General features: G+C 41.6%; 2 protein-coding genes across 2 annotated transcripts; one reads left to right on the forward strand and one right to left on the reverse strand.

Moving 5' to 3' along the window:
- The first annotated feature begins 1,204 nt into the window (after positions 1–1,204).
- On the forward strand, positions 1,205–6,473 carry LOC134183572 (ADP-ribosylation factor-related protein 1-like). Its single transcript, XM_062651157.1, has 4 exons — positions 1,205–2,415; positions 5,399–5,480; positions 5,561–5,631; positions 5,912–6,473. The coding sequence occupies exons 1-4, from the start codon at positions 2,305–2,307 to the stop codon at positions 6,161–6,163; spliced, it is 516 nt and encodes a 171-aa protein (XP_062507141.1). The 5' UTR covers positions 1,205–2,304; the 3' UTR covers positions 6,164–6,473.
- A 3,390-nt stretch (positions 6,474–9,863) lies between these two features.
- On the reverse strand, positions 9,864–10,455 carry LOC134183673 (uncharacterized protein K02A2.6-like). The gene has a single exon (XM_062651259.1). It carries the CDS (start codon positions 10,296–10,298, stop codon positions 9,864–9,866), a length of 435 nt encoding a protein of 144 aa, XP_062507243.1. The 5' UTR covers positions 10,299–10,455.
- Positions 10,456–19,863: the final 9,408 nt, after the last annotated feature.

Here is a 19,863-nt window from a genome sequence, read left to right on the forward strand (position 1 = left end):
TCAACACATCAAGCGTTTGGTTCACAGCCCAGTGTCTTACTGTACAGTAACGTCTGCTGCGAATGTGTCAATCAGTGAAGTGTTCCTTTAAACAATATTTATAACAACAGAGTCTCTATTATTTAGAGCTAAACGTTCTAGAATTAGTGTAGCATTAAAAAGCCAAAACTTGACAGAAAGCTGTTGATAAAGAAACGTTAACATTTTACTAATAGTTTGACAACGATGAAATGCTATCTTCCTTGCAATCATCTTCAAGATGTGCATGGTGTGAGGATGCCAAGGACCAAAAGTCTCAACAGCAAGTGGTTCAAATTGACTTCCGGTAGCCTTAACTTAAGTATGTCTTCATGACGGATGCCCTTCTCCAAACTCCAGCTTCTGCTGCTGCTTCAGGACAATTCGCTGCCTCCACTATATATGAAGGTTGAAGAGGATTTCTTACTGACACATCAAAATATGTTGGCAAGTCACTCTGGAAATCCAGGTGAAATATATCACCATGTGTACTGTTAGAAGTAGTGTTGCAACACTGCTCCCGTTGACATCGAGAGTCAACCACAAATGTATATGCATATGTATACGTAGACATGCAGGTTTCACTAACAGTGCAAAGAAGATGTAGTTGTTGAGTAGACGACAAACGACTATTACACAACCAGAGAAGACAAGTGAAGGCGAATACTGATCTGATCTTTAGTGAAGGATTTATGATACCGAATCCAGTATTTCGTTCACCTGACTTTGAAGGAAGTCTGCCAGTCCCTTTCTCGCTCGAAAGTATGATGTAGCGGGAAAGGATTTGGTTACATGAGACTAATTTGCCGACAAAAGTCATGACCTAGCAAAAGATGACAAGCTTTCAGTACTGTTTCGTGTTGGGCTTCATGTTCTAAGCATAGTGGTCACGCCCACTTTTCCACATACAGCGTAGCAGGTTGCTATGTCTTGAGATTGCTGGCGACAACTCTGGATGAGGACCTGATGAGGGTCGTGACACATCAATTGATGTGTGCAGTTATTGGTAACCGATAGCTGCTCAGTAACCTTTGCCACGACCGCTCAGTGTTTGAGGCAACTACCAATTCTACAATTTATACATTGCTACTAACTTAAGTTAATATAATATACTATTTCAATTATATTCTAATCTAGTTCAATATTACAATTCTGTTGTTGTTTAGTTTCGACAGGAAATGGTACATGCAGGCTACTGGACACGGAGTCATTGCCATAGCTTTTCAACATTCTCATTGTGGGCGATGGAACCGCTTTTTTCAGAGCCTCCGAAATGGCAGAGGGCAATGATAACATACAACAAGCCTTACTGCTGCAAAACACACTTCAACAAAAATGCGAAATCCGAAAATTAAATTAGTTTGTATGAGTAGCTGTCACAAAACAAATTGATACAAATTTTTGACTGAGGACGAGCGATGTTTCTGTGATGTCCAACATTCATGCACTACATTTCACATCCTAGAACAACTAAGCTCTGCCCCTGCAAGTGAATCGATGTGTTATGGATAACTAGCTGCTACAGATATATGACTGTACCAAAGGTTATTGAATAGTTATTGGACGCTTGCAATTGCACATGACAATAAATGTGTCAAGCCTCTTCTCACACTTTTCATTGTCTCTGATTCTCAACGTTTTGGGTAGCCAATGATCAAACTAAATTGTTGTAGGCTTGAGCCAGACCCTTCCCACACAAAGTATGATGGGCGGTAGGGTCTGGCTGTGCGAGACTAGCCATCATGAAAGTTAATATTAATAGCAAATTTATTGGTTTTATAAATTGAGCAAGTAAAATAGCTATTAAAACTAGAGTGAGTACTGTATAACTGGCTGTTTCTGCAATCTAGAATTACCGTGATTTGAAAATTCAAACAAAAGTTAATGCAAAGTATATTTTTGTGTTCCGATCAGTAGGTCAGTTACTGGTATGTACATACCTTTCATGGTCACCGCAAAATGGTAGTTACATGGGATATACTGTAGCTCCATCTCTGATGCTAATTTTTGACGGTGTTGGAGGGGTTCTGAAGTAGCAACATATGGCATTATGCTCATAGTAAAGCGACTTTATGCAGACAGCAGTACACGTGCAACGAGTGTCTAAGAGCTGCGCATGGGTTAACGCTGTAGAACAATGACGGCTTGGGACTTTGAGGATAAGGCTAAATATCAATCTGCAAATTTTAGCTGTGCACTCTATGATATTTTGCAGAAGTATTATGATTGCGGAAAAACCCGGTTATACAATGATATACTGCAGGCATTTAACAGAGGTTGTACTTCATGATATGTTATTGTGTATATCTTTTAGTTGGAAAAATTGATGTGTCATCTGTTGAGCTTGTATTTTGGGACTTGGGAGGTCAGGAGGATCTTCAATGTCTTTGGAACAAGGTAACTGTTGGAATGTTTTCACAAGATTGAAGAAGAATTATAGTACATTTACTCAAGTGAAACTGACCACGTTCCAGCTAGGCTGTTTGAGCACGACATGGTGTTGTGACCCCGCTTGGGTTGCTGCCCAAAATTTTGCATTCTTTTTGTCCTGTGCCTCAAAACTTGCAAAGTTACAAGGAGCTTTGCCGCCTCAGTCTTTTTGTGCGTTTGATCGCATCAACATCAAGCTGAAGTTTGATTGGGGTTTGGAAGGAACGAGTGGATGTAGTTAGTGTTACACATATGCTAATTGAATTTGTGGAGTTGTAATGTCTTCTCAGAAACGACAGAAGCTTGCAAAAGTTAGCATAGGTAGCCATACCATGCCTCTTTTACAAGGTAAGCTGATAAGCAGGAGCGAAGCTAAAACATTTTCTTTGTGAGGCTAGTTGAATCAATAGTAACGGGACTAACTATTTTGTTACTCAGTTCTGTAGGAGCTGAGTTAGCAGACATATCCGGTGAGCTTTCTCCTAATGAAGGAGACATCGCAGACCAGGATCATTGCAATCAGTGTATGGAAAATGAAGAATTCCTGAGCTTTCACTGCCAGAAAGAGGAACTTCGTTGCAAAACACAAGATAGGGTTTAAGGAGTCATGGACAATTGGCAGACTTGGCTGTATTCTGGCTACACAGAAGATGAACATGGAAGTACAACTGTCATGTTGTGTAAGCCGTGCAAGAAGTTTAGAGGTGAGGGCGAATGACATTTAAAGTGGCTGGACATCAGCTTTGAGTGTTTCTGAAAGGACATCGTCAAAGCGCAGTGCATGGAAATTCCCTTTAACACAAAAATGTCAAATAGTCTGGCTTTCTAGAGACTGCCAGAACACACTTAAGACAGATATCCAGCGTGCACATAATGTCCCATTTTGTAAAGCAGTTGTCAGAGTACGTGGATGAAACTGTCTAAAAGGAATAGAACATTCTTCAAACTATGTGTGTTGATGTGTAATGAGGTATATTGGATCAGATGGTAGCTCTAGAGTTGTTTCTTCAGTGATCAAGAGATTCTGATGGAAAATCTGAGACTCTAACAATGTCTTACTCAACAGGTAGAATCACGAGTAGCGCTGGAAGATCCAACAATAATGTTATCCTATACTATAATATGCGATCGTCCGCTTTTGTCTGTCCACATGTCCGCATGTCTGTATATGTGTATAACTCACCGACCGTCACGACGCTGGTCTTGAATCATTGCAAAATGCTGCTGGTGGGTCGAGATTGACTGTCCAAGACAAATGGTTGAGTCACATTGCCTAGATTGCTTCTGAACCTGAAATGAGATGCACAGGAGTTTTGAATATTCAACCATCAACCAAGTATGCGGATGTGACGTGCACTTGTCAGCTACTGTACGCCATTGTAATTCCCACGTCTGGTACAGTAAGTTGCACCGGCTGTACAGTAGCTTGGTTACTACAACATTTGCAGAGCTTGTAGATGTGCATGTGCAGATGCTAGCAGCAGAACTCTGGCTAGAGTGCAGACAACGACAACAAGAGATGTGTACAGTGCAATATACTCAAGGATTTATACAAGATGTTAGGAAACTACACAAATACAAGTGAATTTCTTGTGATAGGTACTAAGTGCTCTGATTTTGTTGGTATCATTCTTTTCTTGATAAAGAATTTTCTGGATGAAAAATTGAGGCTTCCAACTTGTGATGATGACGTGTGAATAGGCTAGTTTTGCACATTCATCATCTGTAATGCCATGGTTACCATACTTTTGCGAATAGTGCCAGGCACTATTTTTTCATAGTTCTGAAACATGGGGAACAATTTGAGCATGGGCCATTATTATTTGCAAGCACAGAGATGGTTGCATTGTTTGTTTTTGTACCATCACACTATATACGAACAACCTACCTAATGTAATCTTACAGTTACCCCCTGGCTACTTTTGCTTTCACTTGATTCGTATTCGTGGTCTGTTGCATAGTACGTTGAACCTTTATCGTCACTCAGTGGTTCTATCTTGGTGTTCATTTTATCTCAACCATACATATGATGCACATGCATATAACTGGGTTTGAATACTACCCCAGTGGGGCACTAATCAAGCATGGGGCATTATTATTTCGTATAGGCTCGCTATTGGGCATTATTTGACATGGGACACAATTTGAGCATGGGGCACAATTTGAGCATGGGCACTATTCACAGAAATACAGTATGCTTTTTGTTTTGAACAGAAATTGTCGATTCTAAGGACGGTCAAAGTTTGAAAACACTTTACTGAAAAATGATTTAAATGCAGAGGCACTCTCTAGACATTGTGTGTGCTTGCTAGACCTGGATTGTATGTGATGGGAGGTTGCTCTAATTGATACTTAATCACCTGCTGTTTTAGTAGATCTAACGTGCAAGTGATAAAAGCCACATCATGTATGCAATTTCTGTTTGTGTTGGTAGAACCGAATACAATAATGTATTGCAAGATTTGTGAGAAAGTATGCTGTTCATACGTTATCGTTATTCTAAACGGAATGCCACTCAAGTTGAAAGATCAATGTCTTGTCTAGATAGAGTTTTATTAATTAAGAAAGTACAAATAGAACAGAGCAGTAGGTACTGTCATTATAATGAGACTTGAAACTTTGTGGGAGTTCCTATTTAACTGAGGGGCATGGGCTGGAACTTAGTCACTAAAGGGTTTTGGTGGACATACATATGGTCAGAGTCTGTTTCCCGTTAGACTAGTGTATTCTAGCATTAAGCCAAACGTCACACACAGCCAGTCACTGAACAGCTCACGGTAGTCCAAATCTGATCATGTAGTACTGTACTATAACTTACCTCACAACATTATCATTACTTGATTATGGAGGATTTTGGGGTGTTAACCTCTACTACTGTATCAAGACATGACTTCATAATCTTGTCAATGTAAAGTAGCATTTTAGTTATGCATATATTTTTGATTTATAGTATTATGATGATTGTCATGGTGTCATCTACATAATTGATTCTACAGATAGAGAGCGGTTGGAAAAATCACGAGATGCATTTAGTAAAGACTTTCAATTAACTTTATGGTTGTGAACGTGTGTGTATATATATATATATATGTTGGTGTGTCTGTGAATGTAGAGTTGATGATTAGTGACGCATCTCTGGAGAAAGTGCCATTATTAATCATTTGCAACAAACAAGATTTACCGGTTAGTTAACTACTTGTATTTTTACAGCAATTGTTGTCATTTGTTTCTAGTTTATTTGTGAAGTCTATATTAGTATCTTGGTATTGTAATGTGGTTGTTACATATATGATACATACATACATACATACATACATACATACATACACACACACACACACACACACACACACACACACACACACACACACACACACACACACACACACACACACACACACACACATATATATATATAAGGAGAGATGTCTGTCTGTCTGTCTGTCTGTGTATCTGTGTATAGGAGAGGATCTCCAAGATGGTGAGTCTGATCTTCATTGTGCACCCCGAATCCACACAGATCGAAAGTGAAGTTGTCCTTGTCTTCCGTACTTCTCCCACAATGACGCAATTTCCTACCAATCAAAACCACCTTCACCCACATGCAAATATCTTTGGAGCGGCGCATTGGATTTTCACCAAATTTAAACTACCTGTTCCTGACTTTGGACGGGTACATGCGGAGCTTTTCGTTTATTGCGGGCAATGTCGATAAAGCAAAATAAGAATTAGGGGATATAGCTTGACTTTCTACCATGGATACATAGGGATTTTTTATTTCAATTTGAAGGAGGTATTTTGGATCTTTTCATTGTATTTCTGTGTCAAGTTTGCATCGAAAGGAGCACTGAAATCAATGACATAGATACTTTTTGTGCTTTGTGAAAGAGAACAATGCATGGTTGTTATCTTTAATCTTATTGACAATACAAGAACATTTCATAAAATTTTACACAAATTGTTTTCTGAAACTGGTGTCAGAGTTATACCATGGTTTATGTTCTGAGTGTAGCTTGAACTGGTAGCAAAGATGATAGAACAAGACTTTCAGAGCATTGTTGTGTCGATGTACATAATGGTGTGGAATGACTTGGGCATTCCGACACAATATGAAGAGCAGTTTTTGTGAACAAGTTGCATTTTTTACATGTTTGGTAATGGGCATGCGCAGACTCTGCCCTGTGCGCGTAGACAATAGAACGACACATGATGTCAGAACTGAGTCGTAACCTGCGTAAATTTGACTGAACAAGACAATGAATGGCGATAAGGTAAAGGCGGCAGCCTCATCTGTGCTTGGAATGGCAACGACGCCCCCGTCAGACTCAGAGTGTTTTCTGCCACCTGGACTGTAACGTCTGTATATTGCAATACAACGTATAATATATCAATAGCCCAAAGTACAGTACAACCAGTTAGTCTAACATCGAGTGAGTACGAAAGTGCTACTATTCTACCTTTATATAGTGTACTAATCTAATTATCTAAAGCCACTTCTTACATCCCTCTTTCTTTAAAGTTTTAAAAGAACATGAATTATCTAGTATTAAAAAAGTTAAGTATTATAATCCCTGAGATAACTCTGTCTTTTGATTGTTCTTCCATTTCTTGTCGGACATGGTTGTTGGACTTCTGTTGTTGTCTTTGTTGTTCTTTCTTGTTGTTGTTGTTGTTGTTGTTGTTGTTGTTGTTGTTTTATAGAGCCCTGTTTAGGTGCTGCAGCTGATTTTATAGCTGGTTCCTTGGTTGACTTTAAATGTATCCTATTCCTTCAGTATGTTGTACCTGATGATGTTTTTACTTCGCAAGACCTGTTTCATAGTTTGGTTACTGTTGCTTTCTGCCTCTCTTTTGCTTTTGTAAAGGGTTGTATTCTTACTGTTTGATTTTCTTTCAGGTCTGGTAAGTCTGTGGCTTGTTGGTCATAATACTTCTTTTGTCTGTTCTTTGTTTGTTGTATTGTTTTGTATGCTTTGGTAACTTTGAGTTGTAGCAACGACATTGCTGTTGGCAACAGGGTCTTAGTTTTTCGGTTTATAAGCCTTTGAACTGGGCTTAATGTCGTCCCTTGAGTCGGTGTATTTCTGTAATCTAAAACTGCTAACCAAGGGTCTGTTTGTGCTTACCTTGCTTTCATCAGTTGTTTGCATATCTTTACAGCGTTTTCGGCTTTCCCATTTGACTGGGGGTGGTCTCGGCTGCTTGTTCGATGAGTAAAGTTCCAGGTTTTGCAGAATTTCTGAAACATGTTAGACAAATATTGTGGTCTGTTTTCGGTTATCAATAAATCTGGGATTTCATGCCTGGCAAAGTGTTTCTTCACCTGATAAATTGCTTCCTCTGAAGATGTTGTGTCTAGTCGATCTACTCCAAAGAAGTTACTATAATAGTCCACTGGGATGAGGTATTCTTTGTCTTGAAAGGTGAAAAGATCTGTTCCTAGTTTGGCCCATGGTCAATTTGGCACGCCGTGGCTTTGTACTGGTTCCTTCTGCTGAGTTGTTTCAAATGTACAGCAATCGAGTATTTCTCCACATACTTTTTCACTGCACTATTTATTCATGGCCAATACACGCATTCTCTTGCCCTTTGAATACAACCATTTATTCCAATGTGTGAGCTCTGTATTTCTTTCCAGCACTTTTCATCGGTAGGACTGCGGTATCACGATCCATTGTCCACGAAAGATCAGTTCATCTTGTACTACCAAGTCTTCTCTGACGTTGTACTATTGTCGTATTTCATAGCTTGTGACTTCATGCCTAGCTTCTGGCCATCCTGTCACAATGGTTGTAATTAGTTGTTGCATTGTCAAATCATTTGCTGTTGCTTGCTTGATTTCTTGCAGTCTTTGATCAGTCGCTGGTATATACTGTACCATGTCAATATATTCCAATTCTCTTTCAAGCTCTGTCTGCAAATGAACAGTTTCTGAATTTTCTGTATCACTTCCTTGAGTTCCTTGCATGTATGCTCTCGACAGTGTGTTTGCCAAATACATGTGCTTGCCTTGTTTGTAGACAATGTTGATGTCATACTTTTGTAGGCATAATAACATTTTTGTAGTCTTTTTGGTGTAGACTGTAGAGGCTTGCGGTATATTGTTTCCAGTGGCTTGTGGTCTGTTTCCAGTGGCTTGTGGTCTGTTTCCATGTTCACCATCCTTCCATATGTTTAGGAGTGAAATTTCTTGACTCACAATAGAGAGCAATTCTTTCTCTATCTGTGCGTAATTCCTTTCTGTTTCTGTCAAGGCTCTGCTTGTGTAAGCAACAGGCTGTCCTTTCTGCATTAGGGCTGCTCCAAGGCCTGTCTGAGACACAATCACATTTTACTGTTACCTCTTTTGCTGGGTCAAAGTACTTCAACACTGGAATCGTTGTCACTGCTGTTTTGATTCTCTCAAATATTACATCATGTGTGCTTGTCCAGCAAAATTTCACATCTTGTTTTGTGAACTGCCTGAGTGGCTGGCATAGATTAGATAAGCTGCCGACAAACTTTGACAATAGTTTACCATTCTCATGAGTCTTCTAACTCCGGCTCTGTCTTGAGGCTTTTGCATTTTTTGAATTGCTGTGTGTTATGTTTCTGGGTCCTTTAGACAGTGAGTTTCATCTAGATACTTTATTCAGCTTAGTATATGAACACAATAACGACGGATTCGCAAGTGTCAAGTAATCGAAACAGTCAAATGCTGAATAGCTATAGGCTACGCCCCTTTACTAAAAGTAGTAGTAAGTAGACGTGCAATACACTACACTCCCTCCCGCTAATTCTTCTATGGAGGTCTACGTTCTCTTGGCGGATTTCTTCTTGATGGAACTGGTGTATCCTGTGGTAGTATTTCTTTATGAGTGATGTCTGAACTAGGAGCTTCAGTAGAGGAGGTCGAGTTTCCAGATGTGGCAAAACCTGAGACGGATTCTGATGGTGATACTGTTTTATCCAGTGAAGACTCTACTGGAGCATTCTCTGAAAATGCTGATTCAGATGGGGCTGCAGGTTCAGGAACTACTTGCATCTTTTCCTTCAACATCCTCTTCTCCAGCTGGTCAGCATGGCGATGCCATAACTGTTTATCAACCAGGACTTCATAATCTGTTCCTCCTTGCTTCTTGGTTACCATACCTTTCTCCCAATCTTGACCCTTCCCATAAGCCTTAGCCCAGACAGGATCTCCTACCTCAAAACTTCTATTTACACCAGAGTAAGTGCTTTGTGCTTGCTTAGTTCAGCAATATCTGGAGCCAGTAAAGATAACCTAGTATGAACTCGCCTGCCCAGAAACAACTCTGAACGGGTCATTCCTGTAGTGACATTGGGGATATTGCGATACTGAAACAAAAATGTTGATAACTTCTGAGACAATGTTCTTTCTCCCCTTCCATAGATTTGATGGCTGATTTGAACGTTCATATCGATCTCTCTGCCTCCTCATTTGACTGTGGGTAATAGGGTGCTGAATGCATGTGTTCTTCTCCCATTGATAGAAGGAGTCTTGCCATTTCTTCTGAAACGAACTGTGGACCATTGTTCGAAACAAGCATTTCCGGTATGCCAAATCGAGCGAACACATCTCGAAACACATCAATTGTCCTTTCAACCTCCAGCCATTTCAAATACGCATCAATGATCAATAAAAACATGTGACCCATGAATGTTCTTGCAAAATCCACGTGAATGCGTTGGAATGGTTTGCTTGGCCAGTTCCATGGACGTGGGGTTACCCGTGGAGGTAACTTTCCAGTTGCTTGACACGCCTGACATGCCCTTGCTTGTTGCTCTATAGCAGCATCAATCTTCGGCCACCACATGTATTGCCGAGCTAATGCTTTCATTTTGACCATTTTGATATGGGACACATGGAGTTCATCTAAGAGCTGGTCTTGCAAACTAGAGGGAATTATTGCCCTTATTCCCCATAAAAGACAACCATCTTTTCTCGATACGGTAGTAAGTCGGATCCTACTGTATGTGGCCAGACTTGCTTCGTATACCTGAAAAACTTGGACAACAATAGGTCCTTCTCTTGGTTTCTCTTGCTAATTCCTTGCTAGTAATTGGAAGAGCTATAAGCTGAGTGAGATTCACCTTCCTAGCTTCTGCTGAGCTCACCTCATCTGGCACACAGTTATCTAGAGGTAATCTCGATAGGCAATCAGCATTTCCATGTTGTACAGATCCTCAGTACTTTAAGTCGTATTTGTATGCAGATAACAGTAAGGCCCAGATCTGTTGCCGTGCCGCTGCTATTGATGATACCTTCTGTTTCTGACTCAGAATAGTTGTCAGCGGGTTGCGATCAGTCATCAGAACAAATTTCCTGCCATATAGGTATTGGTGAAAACCCTTTACGCCAAACACCAGTGACAATGCCTCCTTGTCCATTTGAGAATAATTCTGTTCGGCTGGCGATAATGACCTCGAGGCAAATGCAATAGGTCTCTCTGCACCATCTAGGAAAGTATGTGAAAGGGCAGCTCCGACTCCATAGGATGAAGCATTGCATGCTAGACTAAGTGGAAGCTCAGAATTGTAATGCACCAATACCTTTGCTGATGCTAGCTGCTCTTGCACTTGCCGGAAAACCTGTTGGCAGTGGTTGGTCCACTTCCAAGGAGTGTCTTTTCTCAAGAGGTGATTTAGGGGCTGACACAGAATAGACAAGTTTGCCAAAAATCGACCATAATAGTTTAGCAATCCTAAAATGAACGCAATTGTGTGACATTCTTTGGCGTTGGTGCTTGCTTGATAGGCGTGGCCTTTGTCAGGTGTGTGGAGCCCGGTCTTGTCGATATATAACCTAAGAACTCCACCTCCGGTTGTAAGAATACACATTTGCTCTTTTTAGCCTCAAACCATACTTCTGAAGTTGACTTAAAACGACCGACAAATTCTTGAGATGATCTTCATCATTCTTGCCCGTGACAATTATGTCATTCATCCAGTAGGACCTGTGATAGGCATTGGACAAATCAACTTTCGAAAACTTTTTTTCCTCCTGCCAAAGTAGCAAAGATGTCATTAGGCTTTGGCAATGGATTCTGGTCAACAGACAGCTTGGGATTAATTGTAACCTTGTAATCCCCTTAAATGCAGATGCTGCCATCATATTTTGGAACAGGTACTATTGGTGTTGTGAACCGACTAGTATAGACTTGTTCTAGTACTCCATTCGCTTCTAGACGATCCAACTCTTTCTCGATGGCACCCCGTAACGCGTATGACACAGACCTTGGTTTGAGAAAATGAGGGGTGGCATCTTTGTTGATTACCAAATGCGCAGTATATCCTTTCAGAGTTCCCACACCAGATTAAAGTAGCTCTTTGTGTACTTCCGATAGCTTCTCTAAAGCAGGTGTGGCAGTCTCAACCCAGTTCAACTTCAGTTGACTCCAATCTAGGCATATGACCTGTGACAAATTCGACCAAACAGTGACGATCCTTCTCCATCCACAACAATTAGTGGAAGCTCCGCCCCTGACCATTGTACTTGACAGACACCGTTGCCTTACCCGATACCTTCATCGGGGTTCTGAGTAGATAGTCAGGATAATTGACGTCGACTCGAGAGGCTTGCTCCATTTTTCCTCCCAGGTGTGTCTTGAAACTAGTGACACAGCTGCACCTGTGTCCACTTTCATACTCAGTGGGGTGATTCACGGAAACCGTAATCAATGAGTGTGGCGCAATCTGACTGTTCAACGTAAACGATTGAAATTCTTCTGCTGCTTTGCTTGATTGCTCAACATGATGAGCTTTGGATGGCAGTTTTCCTTGGCTTACTGCTCATCTTCGCACTGCTCTTGCATGCAGACTCGATGTGTCCCATAATTTTGCACTTGTGACATTCTTTATCCTTGTGTACTTTTCAATGGATGTAATGGTAGTTCCATCATATAGAGATAGGATCTGTCTTGTTTCTTTCAGGTTCTCAACTGTGCTTAGATCAGTTTTCCTTAGGACGTTGCAGGTGGCTCTTGTGTCCAATTGGAATTGTATTCTTTGTCCATCAATAGTGTTGATAGTCTGCTTGTGAGACGTCGTCACTGCTGTAGGTCTCATCACTGTCACATTTGTTCTTCATGGAATGCAATCTCGTTTACTTCCATGGTTTGTAAGGTGCATGTGTTTTAGATTTACACATGCTTGTGTAGTGGTGCAGTTTGCCACATGCTCTGCATTGTTTGCCATATGCTTTGCAATACCTTGTGCCTTTGGGGTGTGTCTTACCACAATATTTGCATTCTTGAGGAGGTGCTGTATCTCTCTGGAATTTGCATCTGGCTTCTCCTGCTTTCAGACTCTGCTTTTTGTGTTGTGCTTGCACGGTGTGTATTGTGTCCTTTGCAGTCATCACTTTCATGTTTCATTCATTGATTGCCTTGCTCTGCACATGTCTAAGCATTCGTGAAGGCTGAGGTTCTTCTTTTGCAGGAGGAGTTTTCTTACGCTATTGTCTTTGACTCCAACAGCAATTCTGTCTCGCACTAGTTCATCGTGCATTGCCGCAGAGTTGCATGTCTTCGTGAGCTCTTTCAGCACTGCGAGAAATTGGTCAAACGTTTCGCCTTCTTGCTGCATTGTCTGGTTAAAAATAAATCTCTCGTAAGTTACATTTGTCTCTCCTAGACAGTACTTTTCCATCATACCAAGCACTTTGTCCATGTCTGATTTCTCTGCCTCATTGTCGAACAGTAACGAATTATAAATTCGCAGAGTGTCTGCACCTATGCAAGTGACAAACGTAGCTACTCTATATCTATTGTCTTGTACCTGCAAGTTAGACAAGATTTCATAGCTGTTCCCTATCTGTCGCCACTTGCCAACGCTGTGAAAGGTTTCTTTGACCACTAGCGGTTTGGGTAGCAGTATTTTACCTTGCATATGGAGAGGGAATTTGGCTTGTTTGGCTGCTGCTTGCTGCTGTGCCTGCTGAACTACTGGCTGCTCTGGTGGCTGTTCTAGATATGCTTGTACCATTACTAGCCACTCATGACACCATGTAACGTTTGTATAATGCAATACAACGTATAATACAGTATATCAATAGCTCAAAGTACAGTACAACCAGTTAGGCTAACATCGAGTGAGTGCTAAGTACTCTTTTACTTTTATATAGTCTACTAATCTAATTATCTAAAGCCACTCCTTACATGGACCTCTGAAAGTAAGAGGCGACCTATCGCAAAACTGGAAGGCTTGGCAGCAGATCTGGGAGGCATAGGAGGTCGTTGCGAATCTCGTAGTGGCGCCTGCAACATACAGAGTAGCGACGTTTGTCACGTATTAGGGACAAGATGCGTTGAAAATTTACAACAGCTTGCAGTTTCCCAATCCAGAAAGCAAGAACGATATGACCACGATTCTGACTCTGATGGGACGACATTGTGTTGGGGAGTCTAATGTAATATACGACCGCTACGTATTCAATAGAAGAGATGAGGCAGAGTATGAAAGTTTGAGACTTACCTGACAAACAGAAGAGAGCTTGTCAGCCGCTGTGCTTTTGGTCCAATGGAGAGTGAACTTTTACGTGACAGGATTGTGTGTGGTATCCATGATAGCTGTTTGCATAAACAGCTGTTTGCGTAAACAGCTGCTTCAGAAGAAAACACTGACGTTGGCCAATTGTATAGATTTGTGTCTAGGTAGCGAAGTAGCTGCTCAACAGATAAAAAGAATGAGTGAAGAACAAGAGATACATGGAGTTAGTCAAACTGGGTCAAAACGTGGTAAGAACTCGGAGTCCAAGGCAATTATCTTTTCTCCTGATTGGAGATATTGTAGTTTGAGGCATGGTAGGGGTAGATTCAATGTTTAGCTTTTGGGAAACGTGCATGTCATGTGGAAAGAAATCATTTTGTTCGTGTGTGTTAAAGATCTGGAAGTTCCCGTGCTAGGAGTTACACAGAAAATGTGAAACGAGTAAATGACACACATGAAGATAGCTATGACGAAAGTGACGACGGACAGCAAATGATGACAGTTACACTGACACCTGATGTGGAAGCTGTAAACACAGTCTCAAGTTCTACTAGTAGGTATGAGCATCAGATTTATGCGACGTTGTTGGTGAAGGGAATCCGAGGCCCGCCCGTTTCAACTAGATACTGGAGCGACAGGCAATGTCATTAGACAGGTAGACCTTCCTGAGACACACGAGATAGGGCCAACCAACCAGATGCTGTCTATGTATAGTCAACACAAGATGCGACCGCTCGGGGTAAGCACACTTACAATAGAAAACCTGAAAATCAAGGAAAAGTATGTCAGCAATTTTGTAGTGGTTAACAAGGCTTAAACCTCAATTCTTGGCACAAGGAGCGTGCAGGCAATGGGGTTGGTCAAAGTTGAATATGATCATATTCAATTCATTGCTGAAGGAGCTAGCACACCGTTGTGGGGTTGTACTGACATGGAACAGATAGTGGATGCATATCAGGAAGTCTTTAAGGGGGAACTGGGACGATTTTTAAGGCAAGTCGTCCTGGATATTGATCCTGTCGTCACAAAAGTGCAGGCACCTATATGAAAGATTTCACTTGCTATGAAGCAGCAGTTGTGCGGAGAACTACTTCGCTTTAGAGCGGCTGGATGTAATAGAAAAGGTGCACAAACCCACTGACTGGGTGTCGAGTTTAGTACTAGTAAAGAAACCAAACGGAACAGTCCACATCTGTCTGGACTCTAAACCATTGAATAGAGCATTAAAATGCAGCCATTATCCAGTGCCAACCCTCGATGATGTCTTCCTTTCGCTAGCTAAAGGAAAGGTTTCTACCATAGCAGACATCCGCAATCGATTTTGGCATATAGAATTAGATGCAGCATCGCGAGAGCTTACAACGGTTGGTACACCCTTTGGGCGATACTGGTGGAAGCGCCTGCCTTTGGGGTATCACTGGCGCCAAAGCTATTTCAGATGAGAATTCATCAATTGTTGGAAGGATTGCCTGACGTATATGTCATCGCCGATGACATATTGGTTGCAGGTGAAGGACCAACTATTGCTGTAGCAGAGCAAGACCACAATCAGAAACTACATGCTCTATTGAACCAATGCAGGAGACTGGGATCGAGCTCAACAAGACAAATTTTGCTTGCGGCTACAGACAGTGGCATATATGGGACACCTGCTCACGAGTGATGGTCTCATGGCAGACCCTTAGAAAATCAGAGCGATTAGAGAGATGCTGCATCCTACTGACGTTGCTGGGGTACGTCGAGTTCTGGGGATAGTAAAGTACCTGCCGCACTTCACAGTTACATAAGTTAGCTGATTTATGCACGCCATTGCGAGACCTAAAACACAAAGATGTGGAGTGGGAATGGTTGAAGGAGTATGATCTGGCATTTGACCGGTTGAAATCAATCATGTGTGAAGTACCAATGTTGAAGTATTTTGATGCAACTATTGCAGTCACAGTGCAATGCGATGCGTCCAGTACGGGACTTTGGAGCAGCATTGTTGCAAGACTGATGCCCTGTGGAGTATGCAAGCCGCGCTTCACACCCAAAGAATGCCAGTACACTCAGTTTGAAAAGAGCTACTCGCCATAGTCTTTGCAATGGAGCGGTTCTATTATCATACCTATGGAAGACTGGTCAATGTCGAATCTGACCACAAACCTCTCGAGATGATAGCGAGAAAAGCGCTTCATAAGCACCTAAACGCTTGCAGAGAATGTTTCTACGTTTACAGTATGACATGACTATCACACATCGACAAGGCAAGAACATGCATATTGCTGACGCTCTATCAAGAGCCTACTTGAGACGTCAACGGGAGAACTGGACTTAGAGGTCTTGAAGTTTCAAGAAGAGATGGAGAAAATTAATATGATAGAGAGTCTAACAGTATTGGATGATGCCAAAAGTACTATGAATATAGAGACATAAAAGGACAATGATTTACAAGTCTTGACACAAGTCATACAGGCAGGATGGCCAGAGACAAAAACAGCTTTACCAGAACCGCTCAAGCCGTATTTTTAGGTGAGAGATGAGTTATCAGTACAAGACAGAATGGTTTTTAGGAGACCGGGTGATTATTTTGAGAGCTGAGACACTCAGAAAGACACACAAGTCACAGATACCGACGGTATCAATGGTTGTCTGTGCAGGGCCTGCGAGTGCTTGTATTGGCCTACTAGGATGAGTTCCGAGGTATAGTCATATATCCGTCAGTGCGAGACATGCTGCTTGCTAGACCAGAAACAACAAAAAGAAAGTTTGAAGTCTCACGATGTTCCTTCAAGGCCCTGGGCCAAAGTTGCAGCAGATTAGTGCTCTTTGCATGGGAAAGATTTCTTAGTAACAGTGGATTACTACAGCAATTTTGCTGAGGTCGACTGTCTTTCCAATACAACATCGATATCAGTAATCAGGCAGCTCAAACAGCATTTTTACTCGTCATGGTGTTCTGGACATTGTGGTCACAGATAATGGCCCGCAATTTAGCTGCCACGAGTTTTGCGAGTTTGCAAAGGAGTGGCAATTCCATCATACCACTTCCTCTCCAGGGTATGCGCAATCAAACGGGAAAGGCAGAAAATGTGATCAAAACAGTTTAAAGCTTCTCAAACGTGCGTACTAATTCAAAGTGATCTGTGGCTAGAGCTGTTAGCTTTCAGGAATACATCTACTGAAACACTGCAAGCTATTCCGGCACAAATCCTGTTAGGTTGTTGCACGAAAACACTCTTACCAACTACCAAACAACTTCTTAGACCTCACATTCCAGCAGGCATTGAACAAAAGCAGTAGACTGCCAAAGCCAAACAAGCAACAACATACAATAGGACGGCGAGGCATCTCTCATAGTTATTACCAGGACAAACAGTTCGCATACAACCGTTTAGAAGTGGCGAATGGAAGAAGGCAGTTGTGTCTAAACTCTTGCTGCATAGGTCATCTGAAGTGACCACTGCACAGAGATCCGTGTACCATAGAAACAGGCGCCATTACGCCACAGTAATGAAACCTCACCTGCATCAACTATGGCGCCTTTGGCTAGTGATGATGTTGAACGGGAACAGCCTGTAATAGTCACGACGTCACCATCATCATCGCAAACAGCAGCACTTACACGCATTCAGCCAACGATGATGAACTCGGAAGTCGAAGACAACGTCCGTGTTCAAGTCCGCCCACTTCACACTGGAAAACAACATCAAAAACCAGAAATGGGCGAGTCATCAAACCTCCCAGCTGGCTTAGAGACTATATTCATTGTTAGACTAGCTTGCTAAACTTAGTTGCCAGGGGTGATTTTTAGTGTTGCTAGCACAGACATTACGATACTGCATTGCAGGGTAAATTTCTTTTTCTTCTATTGCTAAGTTTGAAAATTTTTTTGTAGGGGGATGTTGGGTATTGGGCATGCGCAGACTCTGTCCTCTGTGCATACACAATAGAACGAGACAGTACAGACTGTAGGAGTTTGACTTTCATGGAACAGGGCAGTGTGAGACTTAGTGGCTATGACTTGGTTTAGTAAAGCTAGCATAATTAAAGCTTTTTGATTATTATGTGTTGTGCTCTACCAGACTAGTCTGGTTCGCAAGGTCTGGTCTTTTGTAAGCACCGGAAGCAAACCCTGCCTCAGAGGTGTTTAGACCATCATGATTGTCTAGACAGAAGGCATGACTTTAAGGATACGACTGGATACAAGAAGCACTGTTTTCTATAAGTGCTGCAGGTAGTGATGACTTGGAATAATGTTTAGTTACCGTGCCACAGCTTGCACTGTTCCCAACACTCCCAACACCACTGGAACAATCTGTGTTCGACACTGCCACGCGTGGCTTGGTTCCACCAGGGGCGTGTTTAGGATTTGGCTGAAGGGGCACTGAGTGCTGAAAACCATTTTGTGTGCGTAAACATGGACACAACCGTAAAAGCAAGTCTTCTTTTTGAGCTTAGACTTTAGACATATGTTGTACACCCATAAATACGTACATACATACATACCGTATAAGATGAAACATTGGCAGGAATTTATTTTGGCGGTAATTTATTTTGGCGGTTTGCTAAGAAATTGACGGACAAATCAGATTGGCAGAGTTTATTTTGGCGGTTGGACATCGTTATTTGATAACTGATATATGTCTTATAAGTGGTCTTGATGTGTTTGTGATTGACAGCTGTGTTCATGGCTCACATTTCCCTAACTTACTGCTTGGTCTCCAACTACTGCATATAGGCAGCAAGCAGGGATTTAATTAATACCTGCCATCCTGCTGATCCATATTACACCGTTTTAGTTCGCTCAAGATTGATATTATTTTTGTTATTTCTTAATGTTCTTACATTCCATGTTGCAATCGTCAACTTCAATCGTTCATTTTTTCTTTCGTTCATTTTTTCTTTTGTGACACACACACACACACACACACACACACACACACACACACACACACACACACATGCACACACACACACACCACACCACACCACACCAAAACCAAAACCAAAACTAGTCCATCTGACAAGATGATAGCGTAAACAGTGCAAAAAAGCAAAGTTGTACTGTACAGCTCATCTACCAGCTTGTAAATAGGTAATACAACGTCCTGATGGTCTTTCATTCTCCATACAGCAAAAGATGTCAAATTGCTAATCTAGCAGTACAGATTGCTTGCACGAACCATAGACAATTGTTCTACTACATGCCGCTTTGCCATTTCTGCTGTTGGATTTCGTGCACATGGCCCTGTCTCCATCAGTGATGACTGAAAATAAATGCGAGGCATCGAAAATGAGTACTACTTTGACATTGCAGGCGGTCAAAGCATTTTACAACGTGGGAGTAGCATGACAGTTGTTTTTAGTAAAGAAACACGTTGCTGTAGGCTCGCTCCCAAATGTTGGGTGTGGCACTCTTGTCGATCCGAGGTGTTTTACCATGGTGATGGCATTTGAAAGTATCGAAGAAACCAGATGGTAAGCCGGAGGGGGTCAAATCCTCTAGAGCCAACAATGCTGAGGAGACTGCCATGCTGCATTCGTGAGGGTGCACACACACACACACACACACACACACACACACACACACACACACACACACACACACACACACACACACACACACACACACGCAGCTTTTCTTTAATATATTGTATTTCCCATAATATAGGACCATGGTTGAATAAATGGTCGTTCTCGAATATAAGATCGAGTTGAGAAGGGTTTGAAAATAGTACTCCGGTCTACTATTATCAGAAATATGGTATTTATATAACTTATTTAGTGCAAGCAGTAGACCTATCTGAGCAGTTTGGTGCTGTCTGAGAACATGAATTATGGCAATGCTGCCATCTTTTATTGCTATGTAGGCTGTAGTTGAGCAATCTGTGACAGTGAACCTTTTTGAAGCAATGTGAAAACTTAAAGTGCTGTACTGGATGA

The sequence above is a fragment of the Corticium candelabrum genome, chromosome 8 (genome assembly GCF_963422355.1).
Source record: "Corticium candelabrum chromosome 8, ooCorCand1.1, whole genome shotgun sequence".
Lineage (NCBI taxonomy): Eukaryota > Metazoa > Porifera > Homoscleromorpha > Homosclerophorida > Plakinidae > Corticium > Corticium candelabrum.

Coding starts and splice junctions, on each gene's coding strand:
- LOC134183572 (XM_062651157.1), top strand. CDS start 2,305: ATGATATGTTATTGTGTATATCTTTTAGTTGGAAAAATTGATGTGTCA. Junction 2,416..5,398: donor TTCAATGTCTTTGGAACAAG/GTAACTGTTGGA, acceptor TTTGATTTATAG/TATTATGATGATTGTCATGG. Junction 5,632..5,911: donor GCAACAAACAAGATTTACCG/GTTAGTTAACTA, acceptor ATCTGTGTATAG/GAGAGGATCTCCAAGATGGT.
- LOC134183673 (XM_062651259.1), bottom strand. CDS start 10,298: ATGGTCAAAATGAAAGCATTAGCTCGGCAATACATGTGGTGGCCGAAG.